Source organism: Clarias gariepinus, chromosome 5 (genome assembly GCF_024256425.1).
Source record: "Clarias gariepinus isolate MV-2021 ecotype Netherlands chromosome 5, CGAR_prim_01v2, whole genome shotgun sequence".
NCBI classification, from domain to species: Eukaryota; Metazoa; Chordata; class Actinopteri; order Siluriformes; family Clariidae; genus Clarias; species Clarias gariepinus.
In genome coordinates, this window is record NC_071104.1 from 25,111,157 (window position 1) to 25,136,640 (window position 25,484).

Sequence of the window (25,484 nt, forward strand, 5' to 3'; positions counted from 1 at the left end):
TAATTAAGGACTAAAGGGTTTTAAAACACTACAGTATACTAAGTCATTACATGTTTGTTTGTTTTTTAAAGAGTAAATATACTGGCAAACACATTTGGGATATCCTATGCACTTCAATCTATTAAATGTTTTATGTATGTATAGATTTAGGTGTATTAAATCTAGCTATTTAATTTTAACATATTGCAAAAAACATAATTTATTTACTAATCTAATTATACACTTAACTAATTATTATGGTAAAATGTATACTTGTATTCTACGTAAAAAAATTGTATGATGAATTAAATAATTTTCAATTAATTAATTAATTAATTTGTAAAAAAAAAAAAAAGAACACAACTGCAACAGTTTTTCTTTCATTAAAAAGTTAAATTTTACACATTTACAGATAAATTATACAACATATGTGGGAGTACACACTTTATATTTTAATTATTATATTATAAAGACTATAGGTCTAGTCGTTGCCCTTTTCTTTTAGAATTTTTTTTTTAAAACTCTTTAATGGGAGGGCTGTAACAAAAGTAATGCAGAAAGGGGCATAACTGTTTTATTAACTGAAATGAATATTTAAATTGCACATGTTGGTAGAGTAACTCTTCCTCTACACACAACGTAGTTTCCATTACAAGGGATGCATTTAGATGCTTTAGAATTCTTTATTCATCTGTTCCTTTTGCTCTTGTCAATGTGTTAAAGTGTCATCTCCATAAGCATTCTGTAGCCTCCTATGGATCTCTTATATTACCTATTTACAGAGTTATAGCACCATCTGCAGGATTGTTTTAAACCAGAAATAATGGACTGTAAAAATAATTCACTGTAATATGCTGATACTCTCTAAGAAAGGTTGGCACCAATTCAGTGATTTTTACAGTTTCTATACATTTTGGACATAGGAAATGCTAACCTTACCAAAAGTCTTGAATTTCAAGGAGCTGGGTATAAATTGACCTGACTTACTTTGCAACCCCATAAAAGTTATTGTGTTATTAAAAACTTTGATATTACTTAAAATTACTTGTTATATGAGACTCAAAAACTTTGGTGTGTGTGTGTGTGTGTGTGTGTGTGTATGCGTGCGTGTGTGTGTGGATATTCAAATTAGAAATCAAATCTTAGTAAAGGGAGGTACAACAGCCAGCAGGGGGCACAAGGCACCATTAGAAACGCTGTGGCCCACGTATACAAACGCTAAAAACCAGTTTAACTCCATGGGTTGCCTACGCATGGGCCTCAGCTGCAAAGCTCTATACAGTAATTACAATAGTAATCATCTGACAGATTTAAAGTATAAGGCATTAACAACTAGGTAGAACTAATAATATTTACGATATGAGATATGGTGATGTGTTTATTCATTTTTTTAGAAACATAGCCAATACGTGTATAGGGCCTATTCAAGAAACTTGATTATTTTTTAGGAAAATTATGAACTGCAAGAACGAACACTATACCTAGGCTATATATTATAACACTTACGTTTAAGGTTCATTCAAAGGTTTGAGTTTACGCCCAGTTGTAAAATTGTTGGTCAGAAATCAAAATCTGGGCAACACAAGAGGTTGCATGGCATTTCGTAGTAACAAAAGAATGTTAAATGTACCTTTACTGTACTTTCCTAATATTTTTTTCCTGATATAATTCCTAATATATACACTACCGTTCAAAAGTTTGGAGTCCCTTTTTTTTTTTTTACATTCTACAACAAAACTGGGGATTTCAAAAGTCATAAAATAACAAATATGAAATTAGGTAATTACGTAACAACAACAAAAACAACAGTTATTTGTTATATTAAGACACCGAGGTTAACCTTTCTGTACTAGTGCTTGCAAGAACAGTATTGTCAAGTGCATTTGCAAAATCCGTCAAGCACCATAATGAAACTGGCTTTCATGAAGGCCATCCCAGGAGGTGGAGACCAAAATCTACCTCCGCCGCAGACCAAAAGTTCATTTAGAGTTATCAGCCTGTGTCTTAAATCACATAAGTAATATCATCATATATACTCAGCAAAAAAAGAAACGTCCCTTTTTCAGGACTGTGTATTTCAACAATAATGTTGTAAAAATCCAAATACCTTTACAGATCTTCATTGTAAAGGGTTTAAACAATGTTTTCCATGCATGTTCAATTAACCATAATCAACTAATTAACATGCACCTGTGGAATGGTCGTTAAGACCTTAACAGCTTACAGAAAGTAGGCATTTAAGGTCGCAGTTCTAAAAACGCAGGACACTAAAGAGACTTGTCTACCGACTGTGAAAAACACCCAAAGAAAGATGCCCAGGGTCCCTCCTCGTCTGCATGAACGTGCATTAGGCATGCTGCATGGAGGCATGAGGACTGCTGATGTGGCTAGGGCAATAAATTGCCATGTCCGCACTGTGAGACGCCTAAGACAGCGCTACAGGGAGACTGGAAGGACAGCTGATCATCGCAGTGGAAGACCACGTGTAACAACACCTGCACAGGATCGGTACATCCGAATATCACACCTGCGTGACAGGTACCGGATGGCCACAACAACTGCACAAGTCACACCAGGAACACACAATCCCTCCATCAGTGCTCAGACTGTCCACAATAGGCAGTCCATGAGGAGGAGCTGCACTGCAGTACTTCAAGCAGCTGGTGGCCACACCAGATACTGACTGGTACTTTTGATTTTGAGCCTCCCTTCATTCAGGGACACATTGTGAAACATTTTTAGTTTATGTCTTATGGTCTTGACTCTTTTAGTGTTCATACAAATATTTAGACACTAAGTTTACTGAAAGTAAATACAGTTGAAAGTTAGAGGACGTTTCCTTTTTTGCTGAGTATATATATAAAACAATAAGAGCTATAAAGCTTTATTATATTATTTCTCAGTATTACGAGCAGTCTAAATATGCCAAAATATATAGTAAAGTTAAAGGGAAAAAAAGTTTCCTACAGTAAATGTGTAAATGGTATGTGTACTAGATGCATTATACACTGGTCTGTTACCACTATGAACAATTCTTAAAGGGTTATTTTGGTTTAGGCTACAAAATGGCATATGGAGGAGTGTCACAGCAAGGAGAACAGTGAAGAATCTTGCTACAGTTCATTTTAAGAGGAAATGGAAAGATAATTCTGAGAGCCTGCATTTGCTGAGGGTTTAATAATCGTGGCATAGCTGGGCATGTTTCAGTGGCACCTTCCCTAATCAGTATTAGGTCATTGAGAAGTTAAATTAAAGGTTTGTATATTTTCTTTGATTACCAGTGTCAATTATTGTGTTACAACCATAACTGCAGTTTTAAGAGCTGAGTTAGTTGACAGAGTCTTAAGTTGTAAAAGGATGGAATGTAAAAGTATAAACTTAGAGCATTATTGCTTAATAGTGGTTGATGAATTTGATGCCTTTTGCACTTATACAGCTACAGAAAAGGTAGCTTTAGACCCTATTTAACAAAGTGAACTGCTGACCAAGGAATATGTAAATGAGAATTGTGCTGGTTTTCAGCAAAGTGTAGCCTGTTTATAGTTCACATTAAAGAGTAGTCAATAGGGCAGACTGACAATTTAGCGCTAGCCAGCCAGCCAAGCATCTCAGACCTCTGTTTGTTGTCTGTATCAAAGACTAACAGTCTTGGCCTGTACTAGCACATTTAGAAACAACTAGTGTAACCCAATGTTGGGCCATGACATCTGCAAAAAAACATAATTTAACAAGTGGGAATGATAAAAGACTGAGATTCTTTAAATCATTCATTCTATATCGCTTATGCTGTGTACAGGGTCACCTGGACCCTAGCCAAGGAAAATAGGACCCTGGACAGGGTGCCAATACATCACAGGATATGCACACGCACACACACACACACACACACACACTACAGGCAACTTGGGATCATCAATTAACCTAATCTGCATGTCTTTGGACTATAGGAGGAAACCTGAGTACCCAGAGGAAACCCACCAAACCTGGGGAGAACATGCACACTCTACACACAGTTGCGAGGCCTCAGTGCTTAAGGATTGAGATAAATAATGATTATTTGCTCATATTATAAGGGCAAAAGCATACAAGATATAAATAAATAAATATCCAGGGGAAGCAAAAATGACAGTACACAAATAAATAACTACAGGTTTACCCTTTACCTGCATATGTCTCTGGTTTGAGTGCAAGAGATAGAACAGAAAGCATGGTATATAATTAATGATGTTTTGGCTTAACCCGTGCATTATTGTAAAGTTCTATTCATATTGAACAAATGATATTTCACAACTACAAACAATGTATTGTAAGCATTAAAAATGGTGCGATTCTCATTGCTTCAGTGTTTCAGACAATCGCAATCCCTATGCAGATGAAGTGGTAGGTTCGACAAGTAATTCAAACCAAGTACTGGCCATTATTTAGGTCTATATGTATTGGGTGTATATATCTTTAGATGATTTGTGTCTGCAGTCTGATCTGAGGTTTCAGTAGCTATGAGCTCGGCCTAATGGAGCCCTTTTCAATGTAGACAACGCTGCCTACTGTTACAGTCGGTGAGGAATGCATATGACATGCTCACAATATGACATAAAGGTTGATGATGACGCTGCCTGCAGTTGCCTCCATGAGGAACGCCTGTGACGGATCTACCTGTGCAAACACCCACTGACCAAAGAGAATTTCTGTTTTATAAATATGGATAGAAGACAGATAAATACCAAATTCAGAAAATTACAATTTTCAATAAATATATAAGTTTTATTTATTTGTAAAAAAAAAAAAAAAATTCTGCTTTAATGCTGCCAACCCTTATATTTGGTAAGGAATGTGGAACTGCCTTCCATTACATTAGTTGGGAAATGCCTGTGACACGCTCACAGTATGACATAAAAGTTGAAGATGACGCTGGCTACTGTTACGTCACAGAATGACACTAAAGTCCATTAATTCTTTTGAAAAGTGGAACAAGCATCTGTACGAGCGTTTCCGTAAATTAAATGAGAGTTATGACCCATCGCCGTCCTAAACGTCATGTCCCAAATTCTTGGATTTAAAATCTATGAACCCTTGATGACGCGGAGATCTCACGGGTTTTGTATATTGCTGACGTCACCGAAGTGCGGACTTAGAAGCGTAGTGCGAGGGCTAGGGGCGGCGTTTGGGACACAAGGACAGCTGTCGGTAGTGGAAAGGGCAACCGCCGGGCAGCGCCATATTTTTCTGTTTTGTTTCACATAGGTGGAGCGCAGAGCCTGTGTCATGGAGGTAAATATCAACTTATGTAGCTTAAATGTCATTGTTTTGTATGCTTTACGCGTAACATTGTGTGAAACCCTAACACGAAACAAAATGCATTGTGTATTAATTATTGCTCTGCATTTCTGGCAGCCATGTCCTCAAGTTTAAACCATAACTACCGGTGTCCATGCCAGTTACATATTATATTATTTTGTTAGCTATTCATTTAATATTATCCTCTCTTAACAATGGGTAAATTATTAACAAATGGTTTATTATTAAAATACATGCGAAATGAGAGGTTAAGCCATATAATTCATAAATGCACCTATCTTAATTAACAGATGAGTTAGCTAGCAACGTTAATATATATATTCTCCAAATGTGTATATTATCCAGCGTTAGTCAAATGGCAATGCTTAATGTCATTTTTTTTTAAATATTTTTTTCTCTGTCGGTTCAGCACGCCAAAATGGGCTCTTAAATGTAGGGAAAAATAGCTGACAACATGGTGGAATGGGAGTAAAGCTCTGTAAAATGGCGTTGAGAAGGCGTTTGGAGAGAAGGCGTTTGGATCATTCCAGACCTCTGTGCGACTAACCTTGTGCTGTCTGGGTTTATTATGCTAAATTACAAAGATTAAATTGAAGTGTTACGTTGGGAGCGTTGCGGTCGCTTCTTTCATATTTATACTTTGTTTTTTTCTTCTTCTTCCTTTTTTAAGTGACATGTGCTGCTGCATACGAATGCACTCAGAGCACCTGCACAGGGAACGGCTCACATTAATCAAACAGCTCGAGGTGCAGAGTGTGTGTGGTTGGGAATGGGAGGGAGGGAGGGATTTGCTGGTGTCCAGTGGGGTTGTGGTTATTTCGTCCATACCTTAGTGCTTACATAAGCTAGACAGCCCATTAAATTATAAATAAAACAAATTCCATGATTACAGTGTTCATGTGTACATAGTTAATCATTTTATTGGATTAATTTCCGCGGCTTCACCTAATGGTGACATCACAGTATTACTTAAAAGTCAATGACGCTGCCTACTGTTAAATTCTTTGAGGAATCTCTGTGACCTGCCTGTCAAACACCGGCTTCGTTGAGGAAAGCCGAATTATAACAGAATTGATAATAATTAAAAAAAATCTTTTTTGTAGTGCATGTTATTTATTAACCTTATGTTTTCTCTCATATTAAACTTGACAGGATAAAGAGAGTAAAGAGCCTGAACAACTGAGGAAGCTGTTTATTGGTGGTTTAAGCTTTGAGACAACAGAAGAAAGTTTACGTGCCCACTTTGAGCAATGGGGAAAGCTCACAGACTGTGTGGTTAGTGGCATTACTTAAATTCTGTACAGTATTGCACAACTTTTATAATATTCAATACTCATGTGGCTGTGTCAAGACTGCGGCCATTTACTGGCTGCTTCTCTACGCAGGTGATGCGCGATCCAGGGAACAAGCGCTCACGGGGTTTTGGCTTCGTAACATACTCCTGTGTAGCTGAGGTGGACGCAGCCATGGCAGCTCGACCCCATAAAGTGGATGGGCGTGTCGTAGAGCCTAAACGGGCGGTTTCCCGAGAGGTATGATCATAAACCTTTTCTCACCAATAATGAAGATTTATCTTTTGTTTAGCTTACAAAGTTCGAAGCCAAGTAAAAATGAATACATTTATCGAGATCAATAAAACGCATACATATTCATATACAGTTGCTTGCATAATTAAACTGCAGTACTTGCATAATTAAACACTGTATTAATATAATGTTCCTTCCGTTATTAAGGACTCCAACAAACCAGGGGCTCATCTTACAGTGAAAAAGATTTTTGTTGGTGGGATTAAGGAGGACACTGAGGAGTATCACATACGCGATTACTTTGAGCAGCATGGGAAGATTGAGAGCATTGACATTATGGAGGAGCGATCATCAGGGAAAAAGAGAGGGTTTTGTTTTGTAACTTTTGATGATCATGACACTGTGGATAAAATTGTAGGTAAGAGAATACGCTTTTTTACATTCTCATTATTGTGTTGACATGCATGCACTTGATGAAGTTCCTGTTTTCACTCTCCCTAGCTCAAAAATACCACACCATAAACTCCCATAACTGTGAAGTCAGGAAAGCACTACCTAAACAGGAAATGCAGGCAGTTTCTAGGTGTAAGTACCATATAAAACATAAACATTGTATATACTAAAGTCCAGTCCTACTGCTGTTGCTGCTACTATTATTACTATTATTATTATATGTATTATGTTTTTTTTTTTTTGTATAAAGATCGTGGTGGTGGTGGAGGAGGTAATTTCATGGGGAGAGGAGGCAATTTTGGAGGTGGCAACTTTGGTAGAGGTAGAAAACGAATTGGCCTTAAAGTCATAGGCATCTTTTTGTGTTGTTTAATTTGGGAAAAAGTCCATAGACATCTGTGTCATTATGCACAGGTGGTTATGGAGGTGACAGAGGAGGATATGGCGGAGATGGTTATGATGGATTTGGTGATGGTAAGCTCTCAATCAATCCCCTTCAACCAAAATAAAAATATGGAATTAAAGGTTAATGTTAATAAAAAATAATAATAATTTCCATGCATGAATTCAGATATAGTGTATTTGAGCAGTAATAGGAAAACTTGTAAGTTTAGTGTGCGTAGTAACTCAAATTTTAACTTTATAGATTAACTGTGAGGTAGTGATAATGTAGCCAGCAGTAAATGTGGTGTTTTTTATGTTCAGGTGGGAACTACGGCGGGGGCCCAGGTTATGGTGGTGGGCGTGGAGGATTTGGGGGCGGTCCTGGTTACGGTCACCAGGGAGGAGGGGGAGGAGGCGGTGGTTATGGAGGAGGAGGATATGACAACTACGATGGACGCAACTTTAGCGGTAAGACATACAAGACATTATAGTGAAGTGGATTTCAGCCAAGGCAGTTAATTTGGGAAGAATTTGGGTCAACCTTACCAGCTAATAAAGTTTGGCTATAGAAGTATTATTTGGCAATAAACTTTTTTTTTTTCATTTAGCTGTTGTAAAGGTTGAGTTTTGTATACTGCTTTGCTTTTACAAATCTATATTCTCTATTGGCTCCTTTACAAAACCACCAAAGCAGCTTTCACTCTAACTTTAAGGGAATTTTGGTGGCGGAGGTGGAAACTACAATGACTTTGGGAGTTATGGGGGGCAACAGTCAAACTATGGCCCTATGAAAGGAAATAACTATGGAGGGAGGAACTCAGGTGGACCATATGGAGGTAAACATTTATATCAGACTGCACCATACAGTCGAATGCAATATAGGAGGTGGATTAGAATGTTGGGGCTTTCTCTATTCTCAGGTGGATATGGCTCAGGGGGTGGTGGCGGTGGCAACTATGGTTCAAGGCGATATTAAACCATGTATATTTATGGTAAGTTATCTAACACTCATTAATTAGAGTCTTAGATTTGTTGGCTTAGAATAACTATTTGTCTTATCCTGTATCTATTCAACAGGCTTCAGGTGGACAGTTAGCAGGAGATGAGATGAGTGGAGAGGAGAGGTCAGGAAAGCAGCAGGTTACTGTGAGAAAGCCAGGACCTGCTAGTCAGAGCACTATAAATGGAGACATAAAGAAGGACTGTTTGCACTAGCTACAATGAGCAAGAGTGTAGTCAGGTACTCATAACCTAGTATGTGTCAGTGTATGTACATTCCTTTAATCTTCTTTGCTAGATTTTTACGCCTTCCCGTTTTGTTAATTTGTTTTGCCCATTTCCGAAACCTCTTCTCTTTTTAAGAGTGATGTACGTGTCATAGATGTTAAAGTAAGCTTTTGAATTACATGGTCTTAAATGACTCTCTTTAGACTATTGAACTTATAAATTAGGTTTGTAGCCATTCTGTTATTAAAAAGTAAAAAAAAAAAATAGCTGCCAACTATGGTATGATTTTTGGTTACCGTTATTTTGGTTTCATGGCAGTGATGCTCATCAGTGTCAAGTGTAATTTTCTGTTAGTGTGATTGTGCTGTCTTGTGTTGTATGCAAAAAAAAGTTATTAGCAGTATAGATTTGTCAGATTGAAGGGCATGTAACAGATCCATTTGTATAAACAGAAGTCTAGATTGTTAAACTACTTTGACAAGTGAAAAAAGAAACCAGATTAAATAAAATGTAGAAAAATCCCTAAACAAAGTTTAGTGCATCATTGAGTCTGGAAGAAAGTGCAGTTTTGAGTGTTTGGTGAATGTGTCCTCATGGAAGTGTAGCCAATGAACCAAGACATTTCAGCACTTTTTGCCTTTAAAATATCAGTTGCTCTTATGTTTGAGCAAAGGTGTGTTGAGATCTAGCCGAAGGCCACCTAACAGGTCTCAGTTGCCCAGTGTGGATGTAAGACAGTACCTCAACTGGACCAGTCAGCGAGTTGTGTCAGAAAAAAGGAGGGAGAAAAAAACAAGGGCGCACCAAGAGCCAAGTCTGTGGAGCAAAACCATCAGGTGTCATGCCAGAAAGCTAGCATCTATTTTTTCCAAAACTAGCCTAAACTCCAAGAGCAGCTGATGCTAGTGAAGAAAGCCTAGCGAGTACCTGGACCCAAGAGATGTGACAGCCAATGCTAGCCAGCAAAGGAAGGGGAATGAGTATGAGGGCTTAAGACACAGGTGAATAAAAGACAGCAGAAGAAGGAAATGACATGTCTTAGGACCAGGTAAGAGTAACCATTCTGCTTAATTTACAGATTGAAACTGAAGTGGCTGCACGGCAAATCTTGTATGACACGTTTTCAACGAAAAGTCTGGATGGGTAAGATTGATTCCTCAAAGTATGTGTGGAGAAATTTTACAGTATCCTCCCATAGCCATAGACACCCTGAGCTAGAAACTACCTAAAATTCGAAACTTCTAGTAGTAGAATACTTAATAGCAGATTTTGTTGATTTTTATTTATATATTTTTTTAAAGACCCAGAACGAGTTAAATACTTTTCAGGGATTGCATTCGAGTTCCAAATTTCAAATGTAACAATTATTCTGCTTCAGAAAGATTAAGTATTCGGTATGAAATTCTATGTTTGTAATATTGTGTGAAAGCCTTCAGTATTTAGCATTCTAGCGAAATAAACAATTATTACCCCTACAAAAGTAAAATATCTTCTCAGCTCCCAGGCCAGAAAGTATAAGAAATACTTTTGAGTATTTAATTCTAGAGTTATTAAATGTTTTTCTGCTTAAGTAAACCAGAGCTAAATTATCAACTAATTAAAAATGCAATAGTGCCCTAGGACCAAGGCTGAGAATTAATGGCTATATAAAATGAGAACAATAAAAGTAGATTAAAAGTATAACTAATATATATAAGTCTGAGGTACAATTTTCACAGGTCAATAATATTAATAGGCCTAAGCATTCAAATCAGAAAGTGCTGGCAGCGAAGTTCACATTGCATTTTTATTTAATAGTTTTGTATTTTTGTAAGTTAACTCAATATTGGGTATCACACCCATATGGGAGTTTGGAACCCCCTTTTGCTCTTTATATGAACAATTTTCTGAAAAATTTTCCTTCCATTAGATTTTGGAGCATGGCTATGAGGACTTTTTTTTTCTCATTTGGCTCTAAGAGCATTAGTGAAGTGAAGGCCTGGGGCACATTGAGCATTCTTTTTCTTCCCTCTGGTGTCCAGAGGTCAGGGTTTTCAGCAGGCCACTTAAGTTCTACTCCAGCCTTGGCAAACCGCATATTGCTTTGGGCACAGGGTTACAGCAAACATAATTTATACAGTGTTGTGCTGTGTGTTAGCAGTTCAAGGATGAACTACATACAATATTATGTTAATGGTTTGGTGTCTGCAAACATTTTGTTTAAAATATAACATGATAATTTTTTTAAATAGTTTCCTTTGGCAGAAGAATTTAGAGTGTTTCTTTAGAGTTAAAATTGTATTTCACCCCAAGATGTTAGTAAGCATCTTAAGCTAAGTGCAGATTGATATGCATTTATTCATTTGGTTATGGGAGGATATATTTTACTCAGGACTAATATATTCATAGCTTTACTTTTTTTGTTCACTTCTGTAGCATATACTTTACAGCATAATCTATTTATATATTTACAGTCACATTTGTATGAATGTGAGGTGAAAGTATTTTTTTAATAAAGATGTTTTACAAATCCCTGTGTCCTTTTTTTTTTTTTAATACAGTTTTATGTAATGTCATGTAAACATGGTTTATTTTGACCAAAATTTGTAAAATCAAGTGTAATCAATTAGCCAGGAAGTCTGTTTCATTGGTTTTAAGGCTAATGTTTTTTAAAAAGTAATGTCCATTTTGTGTTGGTTTCAAGTTACATCCTGAGTTCCAGTAAAGAACGAAAGAAGCAATCACAACTTAAATGTAAAACTCTGAGATGATGATTATTTTTGTGCAAGTGTTCATTTAACCCCACCCCAAGTTTATGGCAGCATTATCATGGGTTACTGGGGCTGTAAATGAAGCAGATTAAAGCTAACAGGATTTTGATCAAATCAATTCATTATAATGCTGCTGTAGTTGCATAACTCAAACTACAATTTATCATGTACAACAAACAGTACATTAGCTAAAGCTAATCAGTCAAGTGTAGGCCTGATAGTATTTGTTAACAGCAGGTATGTCCATAGTACGTCTTTAAAGCAACCACTCCTGTTTGTTCAGTTTGGCTAATGGCTTCTGAAGGGCTGCTGTGGGCAGGGCTTAATTTTTTCAAAGATAATGTTTGTAGGTGAGAGAGCTTGGTGATGCAAACACTACAGAGTGCACAGCTCTGTGTTATTCCAGTAGGGTTGAGAGGAACCATATTGTAGGTTTCACACAAAGAACATGCAAACAAAGAGACCAGTCAGATAAGGTGTGCTTTAGGCTGCCAGGTTTCAACTTGTGTGTCTGGTTGGCACTTTGTTCATGCACCCACCCACACTTCTTCTCTATAATAGATTGTTATGACAAAGTGTTCGCCTTAGTAACTAACAAACAGAATTTCAAGTAAAATTAAATGAATGGTTTATTTTTTATATAGCACTAGGTCAAGAGAAAACATTGCAATAGAATTTTAAATTAGGATATAAAAACAGACTTTTCTAAGTGCCAGTGATCGCAACACAATTAGTAGCATCCTAAAACAGTACAATACAGTAAGTTATTTGATATTCTGATAGCAAATGAAGTATAAATGTATTTACAAACCATTAAGATAAAACATTCTCAGATAAAATAGAAAGAAGTACAAAATATAGGAGATATTAAGAATATTAAGAAAGTAGAATAAGCAAAAACTATATAATAGTTCTGCCATCTTTACTGCTAAAGATTAAGCAAATGTCTATAAAGTTTTTTTTTCCTCTTTTGCATAGTACTTAGCTACAGAATTACATAGTACCAAGAAAGAGAAGAAGCAGAAAAAGTGCTAATTGCTCTTAAGAGTCTTTTTAATGCGAGGAACGAGGAAGACACTGCCGTCAGAGGTCTGCTGAAGGGAGTATTCCTTAGGAGAGTATGGCTTTCCCTGCTCATCCTTTAGCATGCTGAACACCTCGAGATACAGCGAGCTGAGCTGCTGCTTCATCTCCTTTAGACTGCTGCTGTTTTTGCTCTTTTCTTTAATCAGGTGCTCCTTTTCCTCCTTGAGCGAGTCCAGCTCATACTCCAGGCCCATGATATTCTCCATCTTGCGCTTGCGGCAGTTTTGCGCTGCTACTTTATTCTTGCCACGTCGGCGAATGTCACGCACGAGCGTCAGCTGTGCCTCATTCAACTGGTGCTTGGCCATCATCTCGTTAAAGTCATCCACTGGCAGATTAATGATCAGTTCCACAGCAAATGGGATCTGCAAGGCTCTTGCTCGCTCCTCGTCACGCGAGAGCCGGGCCTCGGAGCGCCTTTTCTGCTTGTCTTTGGTGAAAGGTGGCTTGGAGTACCCATTTGCCTCTGCCTGATCTGTCTTTGGTTCATCAGTCTCCTCCTGCACAAGAGTCATGCTGGATTTCTCTGAAAGTGAATGTTGAGGACTGTCACTGTGGAACATCAGGGGAAACATAGCATAATCAGATTCCATGCTTCCAGGATCATTCTCCATCTCGTCCATGTCTGAGTCACTAAATCCAACAGAGCCATCTCCATGCAGGGACTTTTCAGGAGAGCTCATTTTCGGACTGGCATCAAGAGACAAACCAGAATCTGAATCTGGGAATTCAGCAAAGTCTTCCGTTTTTTCTGGGTTAAAGTTTCCAGGAGAGAGGCTGAGCAGATCCATGGGTTTGAGCAAAGGAGCATTTTGGAGCTCATCTGGCTGTCCATCTGTGTTTCCCCTTTCACAAGGAAGAGATTCACTGTTCACTTTAGCCTCAACTTCAGGGTAAAACATGTCACAGAATTCGTCTGGTCCAAAGCTTTCGTTTACATCTGGGGTTTTCATGTTTATCTGATTAGCATCATTAAAAGCCCCGTCGTAAGTGTTCATGAACTCAGGAGAGCACATATCGGCAGTGCCGGTGGTGACATCACTTAGTTTAGGCAGATACTGGCTATAGTTGGACTCCGGGACACTGGCAGGTTGAGGTGTGTTAACGTATCCTGTCATATCCAGCAGCTCCTGAAAGTTCAGGCAGTTCTAAAAAACAAAGTAAGGGGACACGGTGTTACTTATGTAAACCACATCAAGTGTTTTTCATGTGAGAACAATGGAAAATGTTAGTTTCTGGAAATGGTTATTAGATAGAAAGCTAAGACTACATGGGAATTGGCATATATCACCAACATTTCAGGATAAACCAGCATTTAAATCATGCTTACTGTGAAATGATTTTTCCAAAAAAATGGGAGTCAAAACAAAAGAAGCAAACTTTTCTGCAGTCAACAGTATGAATAGGTGGAGTCATGTGTTTGCTTACTATGCTATCAGACAAGTCTGAGGCCTCTCTATTCCACACGGGGTGGAAACTAGATCACACAGGGAAGTACTGAATAGCAGTCTTACGGTTCTCTCACAACACGCAGAAAAATAGTAAGCAGAACTCTTAGTGTTGAAACCTGACTGCTACCACTTGTGTATGTTAGCCTTATTCAGACAACAACGGTTTCACATGGGACCTGTGGCAATTTGGTAATGCTACTCTGTCATATTTTTGTCCAGTTCAGTAATCTCAGTGTTTTCGACTATGTCCTGTTTACTGGTGCTACCTGGATAGCCAATCTGATGCTGCATTGTGTACTGGAAAAAGGTTTCAGACCACTAAATGCTACGTTAAGTCTTTGCTTATGTATATACAAAAGGATTTAGTACTTTGGCTACAAAACTGCTGCCTTGTCTCCAAAAAAACTTAATCTGTACTGTATATGGGAACCTGATAGAAGGTTGCAAGAGAATGAAAATGATAAAGATAAAGACTTGTTAATTTATAGCCGTTTGGAGACAAAAAGTTAGAAAATTGTATTAAAGTCATCAACCTAAAAAAAAAAAAAACTAATGCAGTCTGAGTAAAGCTTTTTTCCCCCTCAGTCCCTGCGAAAATGTTCAGTAAAAGCGAGTGCATGTTCAGAGCCATACTTGCAGATCCATCCATGTATGGTCCATGGGCCCTGGCAGCAGGGGATTCTGGGTAAGCATTGGTATTTCTCCAGGCATCATGAGATTGGTGCTATCTGTGCAGGGAGGAATGGTGGGATCCAGACAAGGAGGAGCAGACTGGATAAAAAATAAAGACACTTTATAATATATAAAAATTAATATGTTATATAAGTGATTTAGAGTTCTGACATGACTTTGGCAATGGTTGTGAGCATGTGTTGCAAAAATAAGATGTAATCCCCTCTTACCTCTGCTGGCTCCACTAGAGGAAATGTCTCTGCCAGCAGCTGCATGCACTCGTCAAATGACATGCCATCTCCATCCTCTGCTGTAAATGCCACATTCTGTAAGCACAAAGCATGAGGCATCCATACCAGACTGATTTCACACCCAGAGTAAGAAAGACATTAGTTCAACTGCTGACATCTTACACCCTCATCTCTGCTTCACTTCCAATCAATAATTCAGCAGTGAAACACTGTAGCATTAACACAGACCTAAATAAATATTACAGTAGGAGAGTTGTTATGGGGAGGTGTTTCTCTGAAGCTGTAAGCCATCTACTGAAACATGAACCACCTGAGTTGCCGTAATTACACTATGGCAGCAGTAACCCAGCAACTAGGCAGCTGCACCCGACCAGGTCAACAGGAGGGTGGGGTTTTCCTATAACTGAATCATGGGGTGATTCGACGTCTGTGTGTGAGAATATCTGTATGAATTGATCAAATGCTAGATTTTTTCTGTAAGATTTTCATTATTGACAGCATTTTCACTAAATGTGTGTGTTGTATTTAAATGTATCGTTTTTTTTAGTATGTTTAAATGTTTAGTTTTCTTTGTCTTTTAAGTATTTATTTTTCTAGATCCCTGCTGTCATAAAGGCAAATAGGTGACACACCAAACACTAACAAAAAAAAGATTATTTTCACTTGTGTTATTGTCAGTAACTTGTAATTAAATAAACCATAAACTCTGTATGTGCATGTGAGATATTTACATATAACATATTTTAACATATGATTTAAAAATAGATTAATGTATGAATTCATCATTTATTTGTTCATTTTACTTAAAATTTATATAAATGTACTGTAAAAACAATATCCAAGAAAATAAATTGTATGTGTATAAACTGTATGTGTAATATACTATATTATATATGTACACTTAAATGCTTTGTCTTATTAAGATTTGGATTTTTATTGGCAGATCATTTTGCTTCTTTCTACGAATAAAAAAATATTAAAAAATTCAAGCTTGAAATTTGTATAAATGTAGAAATAGGTTTATAAATATAACGTTATAATAGGAAAGACCAAACTACAGTTTTATTATAAGTAGTACTAGAATTACTTTATTCATAATACTTTTGCGAGCTATCCTATTAGCTACTTATTCTTGTAAAATTTATTCACCAGGCAACATAAAAGTGCCAGGGACATCTTGAAGTATAAAGTCATATAATTAATCAAAATATTGATATGTTATCGCTATCTCACCCAGCCCTTATTTTGTATGTCTTCCTGTGTGATGAAACCGAGGCTTTGTTAGTTTGCATCAGAAGGTCATTTGAGTTTGTGGATGTGTGCACATGTGGGTGTGTGTGTTTGTGTGTACCTGTGTGATCTCAGCGGGTGCAGTGTTAGCCTGCGTCAGAGCGTTGTTGGTAAGCGTGGGCCGAGGCACAAACTCTCCAGTCTCCTCGTCAAGCTGTAGCTGTGCCAGAAGCGCCTTTTCTTGTTCCCTCACTATCTGCTGTCTTTTCTCCTCCTCCAGCTCCTTCTGACGCTGCAGCTGCACCTCCTTCTGCCTGTAGCTGAAGTCAAATACCTCTCTCCCAGCTCCCAAGTCTATATCCTGCCTCCACAGGATATCAATCAGATCCATATCCTACAGAGAAAGAGGGAGAGAGAAACAGGACCATTCAGCACCTTTCCACCACGCCCTGTGGCTCTCTAGGGATTTGCACTGGGGTTTTTTTTCTTTCTTTTTTTTTTTTTGCTATGCAGCAGTGAGCACATAGCTCAGCCAAGCCCAGCTCACAAGTCTGTTATCGTGAATGCAATGAAGAGGATGTAGACATGAATAATAAATGCTCATCTCCTCTCATATCACAGCAGCCCACCCACAGTTGGTTAAACTCTAAAACTTAGGCAAAAAAAAGGTAAAAACTGGGTCTTTTCTGTTCTGGCATGAAATTTAGTTAATCTTGTCAAAGCAAGATTACTATTTGGAGACAGCATTTTCACTTGAGGAAAAATGTATTTACTGCTGACCCTTTGAAAAACCTGTCAAACATGCTTCCACAGTCTTCCTTACTGTGTTTAACTCATGCATGAGCTGTATTTGTACGCTGAGCAAGCAATGGATTAAGTTAAACTGTATGTCATGTAATTGGAGTGTACATGACCTGACTGTTAAGAGAGCAAAGACACAAGGCCACTTGTGAGTCTGGTGTGTCCTTCTTATCTGAGTTTGTTGAGGTAGCCTTGTTATATCAGTGTAAGTAATGATCGTGTCTCACTCTGGCTTAAACATGCCAAGGACCGAAGTAGGAAGAAAAAAGAAAACAAATACCATGGAATAAAACCTAAGTTTTAAGAGGCTGTAGGTTAAAATGTACTTCAGTAGGAAGTAATGTACACATATACAGTGTAACGAACATACATATGCTGACTGACATAAATGTTTAGTTAAGCCTCAGTGACTTTACAACGTCAAGGGAGATGAAATTATTAACTGAAGCAAGGCATAAAAACTATACATCCTTCTTTCAAACAGGCATGCATGATAGAAAGAAAAGACTAAAAAAAAAAGAGAGTTGATGACTGACAAGCCTTCAAAAAGCCTGTTTTCTATATTTAACGGATGAAATCACAGAGCCAAAGAACAGCCTCAAAGTTAGGAATGTCCAAATATAAACAGTTAGCCTTTCTCTTTCTCCTCTCAGTGTTTTTTTCAGTCCATTTATTTACAGAAAGGAAATGGCGTGATCACTAGAGTATTGTGTAAAGTCTGTGTAGGTCAGAGGATGATGCCAGAGCATGTGACTTCGCCTTCTGTTAAGGCTGTGAAATATTTACTTCCTTTATTTTCTGAATGTTGATCACAAGGCCTAACAAAAGAAAAGGAAAAAAACTATGGGGATATACAAAGCAGAAGTGCTTATGATGTTTTGGCCTAGATATATGGAAACTAGCAAATTTTCACAGGTTCAAAGACAGAAGTGGAAATGTAACGACGCAGAAGAAACGACTGACAATTTATCAAATACAATACTTCAAATCGACATTAAGATTTCTATGGACAAGAAATACAGGTACCTATCTTTATGGAGAAATTTGGTCCCTACTGATGTAATGTAAAAACATACACATGGGAAACATTTTTTATTAATTTTTTTTTATAAATAAGAGTCTAGTGTGTGCGTGTCTTCATCAGGTCTGAACCAAATAATTTCTGGATTATAGTAAAGCCGTTCTAGCACCGTTTACATCAGCGACATGAACTAGTGCCCAGAGTCTTCTATAGATCATTAATCTGCTCAGCACAGACACAATTTTCAGGCACAGATAATAACCATGAAAGGGCGGAGGGAGGATGGGTGTGATGAAATACCTAAACCAGAACTTCATTCATAGCTCTAAGATGTCTGACTTGAACTCTTGCACACAAACAAATATCTCACTCTCTCTCTGTGTTTATCTGACACAATGGATGGAAGTATTAACTTGTTTGACTTGGATGCTTTTACACATGGGAGTGTTTCATACTTTCATAACTGATCGTACTGTGAGAGGCACATGCCAACGCTGTGGAGAACAGGTTTGTGATCATGTGGGTAAAATGTAGGGTAAAGGGGGTTAAATGCTAAGGATTATAAGGATAATTGCTGAAACTCAATAAATTTAACAGTCATCAAATCATCTAAAGGTAAATTTAGATTTCTATATGGCACAATTACCCAATGCCAGCTTTGCTGTGCAAATAAGCCTGCTCACCAGCTTGTTCTTTTGTAAGTCAAGTAGGGACAGGGGTAGCTTAGTGGTTAAGGCATTGGACTACTGACTGGAAGGTCCCAGCATCACCAAGTTGTCACTGTTGGGCCCTTGAGCAAGGCTCTTAACACTCGATTGCTCAGATGTAAAAAAAAAAAAATTGCTTAAATGTCAAATGCTTAAATGTAAATTGTAGTATTACCATTATTTAACGCATGTTCCCGGTCAAAATGAGTTTACTTTTTACTTTAATTATCACTGTGTGCTTGGGTCCAGCTGATACCCTACAGATGTTTCTACTTCCCCAGGAAATGTACCCAATTATTAGTGTTCCGTCGTTGTTCCATGAGTATCTCAATGATATTTGTCCATACATCAGTATTAGCTTAATTGTTAGTATCTAGACCACACTAGATCAAGGTGCCTTTTGGAGGTTATGACCTTCACTGTGCATATATACAAAGTATACTGTATATTAACTGCACTTTCACAAAAAAAACATAAAAAAGCTTTATACAGTACATCACAACTGAACTGAAACATGAAGTATATTAAAGTTAATAAACTTCTATTTGTTGTCAAGGTCCAATGGAAGCTTGAGGAATGGCTTTGTTGTACCATGGCGTTCCTCTGATGATGCACGTTTTCTCATTTTTTTAAATAAATGCAATTTTTTAATTTACAATAATTTGAAATAGATTTCATTTTACTTAGTCATTTTTCATTAATTTTTTTTCATTTCACATTCTAAGAGGGACATTCAAATCAAACTGGGACTTGTGATGACATTTCTGGTAACTAAACAAGTAAAAATTACATTTCCTGAAGACTTCAAACACAGCGCAGTGATGAGGTTCTAAGCCACAGTAAAACATTTGTGCAAACGTTTTAAAGAAGGCTGCATGTCTGTGCATGATGATCCCAGCTGATTCCCATGAAAATTAAGCTAGTGCAATGCCTGATCCATGAAAATCAATGGATAACTTGTTGCTAACTTGCAGAAGAGACGCTTCTATCTATAGGAAATCACAATCATTCACGAACACCCCTTGCCTATTACAGGAACTTGGCTGGGAGTTATTGCCACATCCCCCATACAGTCCTGACCTCACTCCTAGCTCTTTCCACATGTTTTGGCATTATAAATGAGTTCCTTGGAGGCCAGTGTTACGGGCATAAAGCTGGTAGTCCAATCATATCTCCAGCATACTGAGAAAGCTTTCTTGATCGTATCCAAGCACTAGTGAAACACTGGGATTATATAGAGAAATTAAGGTTAAGGAAATTAATCATTTTTTTAAGCTGCACAATCAAAACTCCCGGTTTGACTTGAACCCACTTTGTACAGATCACAAAAATGTTTATCACATCTAATGAAAAAGATATTTAATTAAATTATCGGATGTTTTTAAGCATATCTCATTATTCCTAATGTAAAGTAGGCATTCTGATATACATAATGATTTGAACATTGAATTATATTGCATTGTCTGTTTTCACATTTATTCCCTCTATGGAATTATGTTCAGCTATTTATGTCTCTGTGACATTTTTATAAAGAATAGAAATCGCCTCACCATGCTAAGCTCCAGTGCTGGAATAAAGTACTCATTACCATACAGTATGTAACATGTATGTTCCTTCTTAGACTAAAAAAGGAAGTAGTATTACAGAATTGGGTCAGTTTCCAGGTAAAGAAAGTACTTAAATATCACTTCCTTATTCGTTCCTTTCAACCGGTTTATCCTGGTCAGGGTCACATAGGATTTGAAGCCTGTGCCAGGAAAACTAGGTGTAGGACAAGCATTATTGAAACATGAAATAAAGGTATCAAATTGTTCACTTCCTTCTCACACAGGTGTTTCTATAAAAGGTACATTTTTGTAACCTTATTATGTAGCTTTCAGAAGGTGCAGTAGTGTTTCTTAAGATTTAATTATGTATTATAAAGTACAAAAGATCAACCCATGGTAGCACTACCCCGGCAACAAGGAAAAGTGCCTTCATTTCTCAGTGTGAATGAAAGGTTAGTACAAAAAGGTACACCACATGTGTACCAACATTCACACACTCTTTCGCTCATTTTAAGTGTAGCTAATCCACTTTCTGGCATGTTTAAGGAGCAGGATGGAAACCCACACAAACATTGAGAACACATATATAATCTGTGCTCAAGAACATAATATCACTTCCTCTTTTACAAAAATAAGGGGAATTGAAAGACTTCAGTTGCGTAACTACACTGCTTTTCTTTTTTATATGGAGAAAAGAAAAATGTTTGCGAAACCTGTTCAGCACCTGTTTATTAAACAAATCTATTGTTCCTTAATAAAAGGTAGAACAGAGTCTGAGAGGTGTCCTGATCACAAAATAAACTTACATTATTAGTATTATTCTCTATGTGCATAGAGAACTGCATGTTCTCCCCGTACTTAGTGGGTTTCCTCCGGATACTCCGGTTTCCTCCGACAGTCCAAAGACATGCAGGTTAGGCTAATTGGAGTTCCCAAAATTACCCAAGGTTTGTGAATGTTGACCAGAGTTTCAACCATGGTCATAAAAATGGGAAAAAATATAATGGTCAACACTGGCCTCCACACTCCCTAATTAGACAACAGAGGTTCATGGATGGATGGACTTTTTATATTGGGTTCAGACTGTTTAAAAGTTAATCTTGTAATAATAATATGTATTGTGTAACACCTGGCCGTCAGCACAAAGTGGTCTGGCAAGACAAGAGTTGCCTAAAGACAAAAAAAAAAAAAAAAAACAGCGCCGCCTCTGATTGTGTAACGCGAGTGTAACGTTAGAGGAAGATCAAAGGCTAAGAGTCTGAGAGCACGAGCTCGCACGCTATGGGGCTGAGTGAAGGGGCAGGAGATAAGATGGAACGGAACAATAACACGTTTATATAGAGATATCATAGGTTAATGTGACATTACGGTGGGTTATGAGTGGCTAACTGAGGCTGTCCTTCTGGATTCCGGGACTGTGTTTGGCTGCGCGGTCCAGCTTCCATGACTTGGCAGAATTTTCATCAAGAGCACGCGCAGGATCAGACCCAGCGCAAGAAACGCCTCCTGATAACGGATAACGCTTTCTCCACAAAGTTGCTTAATTTATTTAAAAATAAGAGATTATGTAAATGATCCGCGTCCGTGGTATAATTGATGATGACACACTGACAGTGTCGCTAAAACCACAGCAGTCTCTCGGTGATGTTCAGCCCGAGCAATATATCGAAAGTCCCCAACATTACACACTTCATGCACTACTATCCATCAGTGAAACGGCGAGACGCGTCAGAGACAGGTTGACAGGTTCTTTGAAATAAAAATTAACTGTACAATAGATCGTCTCTTTATCGGATGTTAAAACAGTAAGAATGAGTGAGAAAATATTTACCTGTTGAATCGGGTGCATTTTCGGTAACTCAATCTCCATCATTTTGGCGAGATTTACTGTCTTTCCTCAAAAGGGAACTCCCGATATGTTGTGATATTCTGTATTTCTTTAAACCACGAAAAAGAAATAAAACAGTCTAAATTAATCACGGACGCACTGCCAGCCGATGATGACGGAAATACACACTGTGGAGTTATGAAAATTTACAGGAAGCCCCAGGCATGTGATTGACCCGCCCCAAACCACCGGCATCCAATCAGAGTCGCTGCTTGGGCTGAGGATGGATTCGCCCCTTTTCTACGCAACCACAAGCAATCGGACTATTTCGCTCTGAGGAGATATATGGGAACTATTATGTGAATTGCACAATCGCTACACTATAATGTGACTTTGAAGGTCACAATTAGGTGGTGAATTAGTGTAAATGCTTCCAAATACCCCGGTCTGTGCCATACAAAAACTAGAGACGTTTTGTACCGCAATACCAATACCTAGCAGACATGCATAACACCGGAATGGGACTCAAAATAGAGTATGTCTGACCATAGGTAAATGCCCTCTATCTGACCTGTAAAGACGAAGTGATGGCAATATTTGCCACCGTGGCCTTGAAAATCATGTCCTAACCTGCTTGTAAAACTCTCCGCCTATTAGCTTGCGACCTCTACTGGTCACCTGCTCACTTGTGAAAATTTCATTGGACCCAAAGTAGAATCTGACTTTTCCCCCTTTGCCCATTTTTTTTTTTTTAATCAGCCAGAATCTTGTTTCGGGGACAATCACCCAATATCAAAGTGTGGCTGTACACGTTAGTTAAACATAGTCTATTTTGTATGAAGTTTTAAACTAAACTATGTACAGTAGTTTAGTTCTGTCTAAACCTTTGTACATCTGATTTTTTAACAACATTACAATGAATCCACACACACACGGTGTGTTTTAAAAAAAACACATAGACTGTACCTTTGCTTATCCTAAACCTTAAAAGTCAATATATTGTATCTTATTGTGTATTTTCATCTGCCCTGACACATGACATTTAATTCTAAATTATGATCTATTTAAGGGTACAACCGCCGTCCATAATGTGCAGCTATGCGCTTTAAATCGTTAAACCATATTATTCAAGGTTCAATACAGTAACGTTACCGTGTGAAAATAATGCATAATACATAATACATATTCAAGTAATAGTCTATCCCAGTATCAACACTTTTTTGTTTGAGAGTGTACTCTGCTGCTCAATGAGGTTATTTTTTAAATAATTTCACCAAGTTTACTGACACGTATCTGTGAAGAACTTCACACTCTACCTCCAGTCTACCCACTAAGCCCTGTGCCTGACTGAAAACTACACCAAAATCGAAACTTTTTTTTCTTTTCCCCCTCTGCCTGAAGCGCGTCCGTGATTGCGCGCTCACGATTGGCAGCTCCACGTCGACATTCTTCCAGCTGTGTGCGCGAGCGACGCGGAAAGACACGGCGGCGTTAAGACGCCTGAGCGAACCCTCAGTCCGGGCAAAAAAACCCCAAAAACGAGTAAAGACCTCTGCGGGGAGATCTTAATTCTGATTGCCAATATTTAATTACTGTGCTTTCGCTTGTATGCATTTAATTCATGCTCGTGCATGAAGTGCTGCAGCTGTGAACTCCAGCAGGTATGTTCAACATTTTTCTCTCTTCTGCAGAAAGTGGGTTACCTGCACTCTCTCTCTTCTGGTGCACACATAATGGCTAGTAACCGAGTTTGATTGAAAACCATAGTTTGTGCTTTATTACGGTGGGACGAAATAACTTGTTGCGTGCAGATGTCATTCTCGTTAACTGCACGTCTTTGGTTATAGTTCTGTTTTGCATTCCCCGGGGTTTAATATTTAGTTTAGAACAGTTACGCATTCGGTTTAGAATAGTTAAGCGCTAACTGTGTTGGTAAACCATTCCAGGATTGACGGGTCGTTTGATTTTCATCACATAATGGGCTTATGCACAGCTCCAAATAGACACGTCAGCTGTTTTACCTATCCCCCGCTATGACTGTTCACTTCACATCCTTGAAGCAAGGTAAGGCTGAGCCTTGAAAGTAAACCTGAACCATTCTCATGTCGAGTCATAGTTTCATTTCCCACTACTACTTATTTTATTACATATAAAGAAGTTATGTTCATGTAAACGCGAACCCATATGTGTCAGATGTGTAACTTTATACTGTATATAGATATCTGTGAGTAATAGAGGAAATGAACATCACAGTTCAACCGGAGACATTTTATCATTTTCCTTTTAATTTTTATTCCCTTTACAATCACTACAATCCCTTACCATCATTATAGGCCTCTCAGCTCCTGCTCATCCATATTTTACTTTCCACATTTGTTGCATCCTGAATAGTTAATAAAATGTATTGCTTTTAACATGTTTGTTTAATTGTTTGAATGTGTAGAATAAGAGAGTGATCATTACTGGGTAAGAAGAAAAAAATTTACATGCTGTTTGAATTAATTTGAGAACTCTAACATGCTTTTTCCCTTTTTTGATTCTGACATTGGGAAGGTGAGAAGTTCTATAGGAGGAGAGGATTAGCAAGTTCTTCTGTGGCTTTCCAAGTAAAGTTCTGTAATATACTCTGGCTCTAGTTGTTTGCAGTCAGTGCATTACAGAACTTTGTTTTGGGAGTTTAATGCTCTGGCCTGGAGGAAACAAATATTACATCTGGAAGGGAGGAATAACAACCACACAAGCCCCCTGATGGCGCTTGGCCCTGTCTCTTCTTCAGCGACCATAACCAAATGAAGTTGTCTCAATTAGTTTTTATGTGTAACATTTGCATTGTTATTAATCTTTAATTAAGTGCAAACTTTTAGAGGATACACAAATAGAAGGATAGTATTTATTTTACACCAAACTGACTTTATGAAAATTTATAACATTCACTACTCTGTTAGTAAAGAAGCATTTTGTAGTCTAGCTATATTAAAAGAATTGTTGAGTGTTTGTGTTTTTTTTTTTTATACCTCCAGACCAAGAGGAGGCAGACTACAACAATGTTGACAGTTTTTGCTGTTTTAGGTTAAAGGGTTTAGGATAGTAATGAATAACAATCCAGCTTCTGCTCAGACCTGCACATGCCTGGCTTTCTGTCAAAGGTGCATGGTTGTTCAGAAGGGCCCAGGTAACAAGAGTATATAGAGCTCACTATGTCTGCAAGGCTTAACATCCTCAACCCAAATAGTATGTCCTGCTTTAAACCCCAAGTGAACTGAAATCTAATACAAC

At 37.8% G+C, this 25,484-nt stretch overlaps 2 protein-coding genes across 3 annotated transcripts; one reads left to right on the plus strand and one right to left on the minus strand.

Annotated features, from left to right (window-relative positions):
• Positions 1 to 5,122: 5,122 nt before the first annotated feature.
• On the plus strand, positions 5,123 to 11,373 carry hnrnpa3 (heterogeneous nuclear ribonucleoprotein A3). 2 transcript variants are annotated; one of them, XM_053495837.1, is made up of 12 exons: positions 5,124 to 5,247; positions 5,945 to 6,020; positions 6,427 to 6,549; positions 6,660 to 6,806; positions 7,008 to 7,218; positions 7,302 to 7,385; positions 7,504 to 7,575; positions 7,668 to 7,727; positions 7,959 to 8,105; positions 8,351 to 8,473; positions 8,558 to 8,629; positions 8,715 to 11,373. In XM_053495837.1, the coding sequence occupies exons 2-11, from the start codon at positions 5,949 to 5,951 to the stop codon at positions 8,611 to 8,613; spliced, it is 1,095 nt and encodes a 364-aa protein (XP_053351812.1). In that variant the 5' UTR covers positions 5,124 to 5,247; positions 5,945 to 5,948; the 3' UTR covers positions 8,614 to 8,629; positions 8,715 to 11,373. The 2 variants fall into 2 exon arrangements, with proteins under 2 accessions (XP_053351811.1, XP_053351812.1); XM_053495836.1 differs by lacking the exon at positions 5,945 to 6,020 and having other exon boundaries at positions 5,123 to 5,247; positions 8,351 to 8,629.
• An 852-nt stretch (positions 11,374 to 12,225) lies between these two features.
• Positions 12,226 to 22,392, minus strand: nfe2l2a (nfe2 like bZIP transcription factor 2a). Its single transcript, XM_053495835.1, has 5 exons — positions 22,212 to 22,392; positions 16,426 to 16,698; positions 15,054 to 15,149; positions 14,785 to 14,922; positions 12,226 to 13,848 (listed from the first exon to the last, which is right to left on the minus strand). The coding sequence occupies exons 1-5, from the start codon at positions 22,251 to 22,253 to the stop codon at positions 12,646 to 12,648; spliced, it is 1,752 nt and encodes a 583-aa protein (XP_053351810.1). The 5' UTR covers positions 22,254 to 22,392; the 3' UTR covers positions 12,226 to 12,645.
• Positions 22,393 to 25,484: the final 3,092 nt, after the last annotated feature.

Excerpts from the sequence above, each read along its gene's own strand:
- nfe2l2a (XM_053495835.1), bottom strand. The coding sequence starts at position 22,253 with ATGATGGAGATTGAGTTACCGAAAATGCACCCGATTCAACAG. Across the intron at positions 15,150-16,425 it reads CACCCGCTGAGATCACACAG|AATGTGGCATTTACAGCAGA; the intron begins GTACACACAAAC and ends TTGTGCTTACAG. Across the intron at positions 14,923-15,053 it reads CTCTAGTGGAGCCAGCAGAG|TCTGCTCCTCCTTGTCTGGA; the intron begins GTAAGAGGGGAT and ends TTTTTTATCCAG.
- hnrnpa3 (XM_053495836.1), top strand. Across the intron at positions 6,807-7,007 it reads AACGGGCGGTTTCCCGAGAG|GACTCCAACAAACCAGGGGC; the intron begins GTATGATCATAA and ends TCCGTTATTAAG. Across the intron at positions 7,728-7,958 it reads TTATGATGGATTTGGTGATG|GTGGGAACTACGGCGGGGGC; the intron begins GTAAGCTCTCAA and ends TTTTATGTTCAG.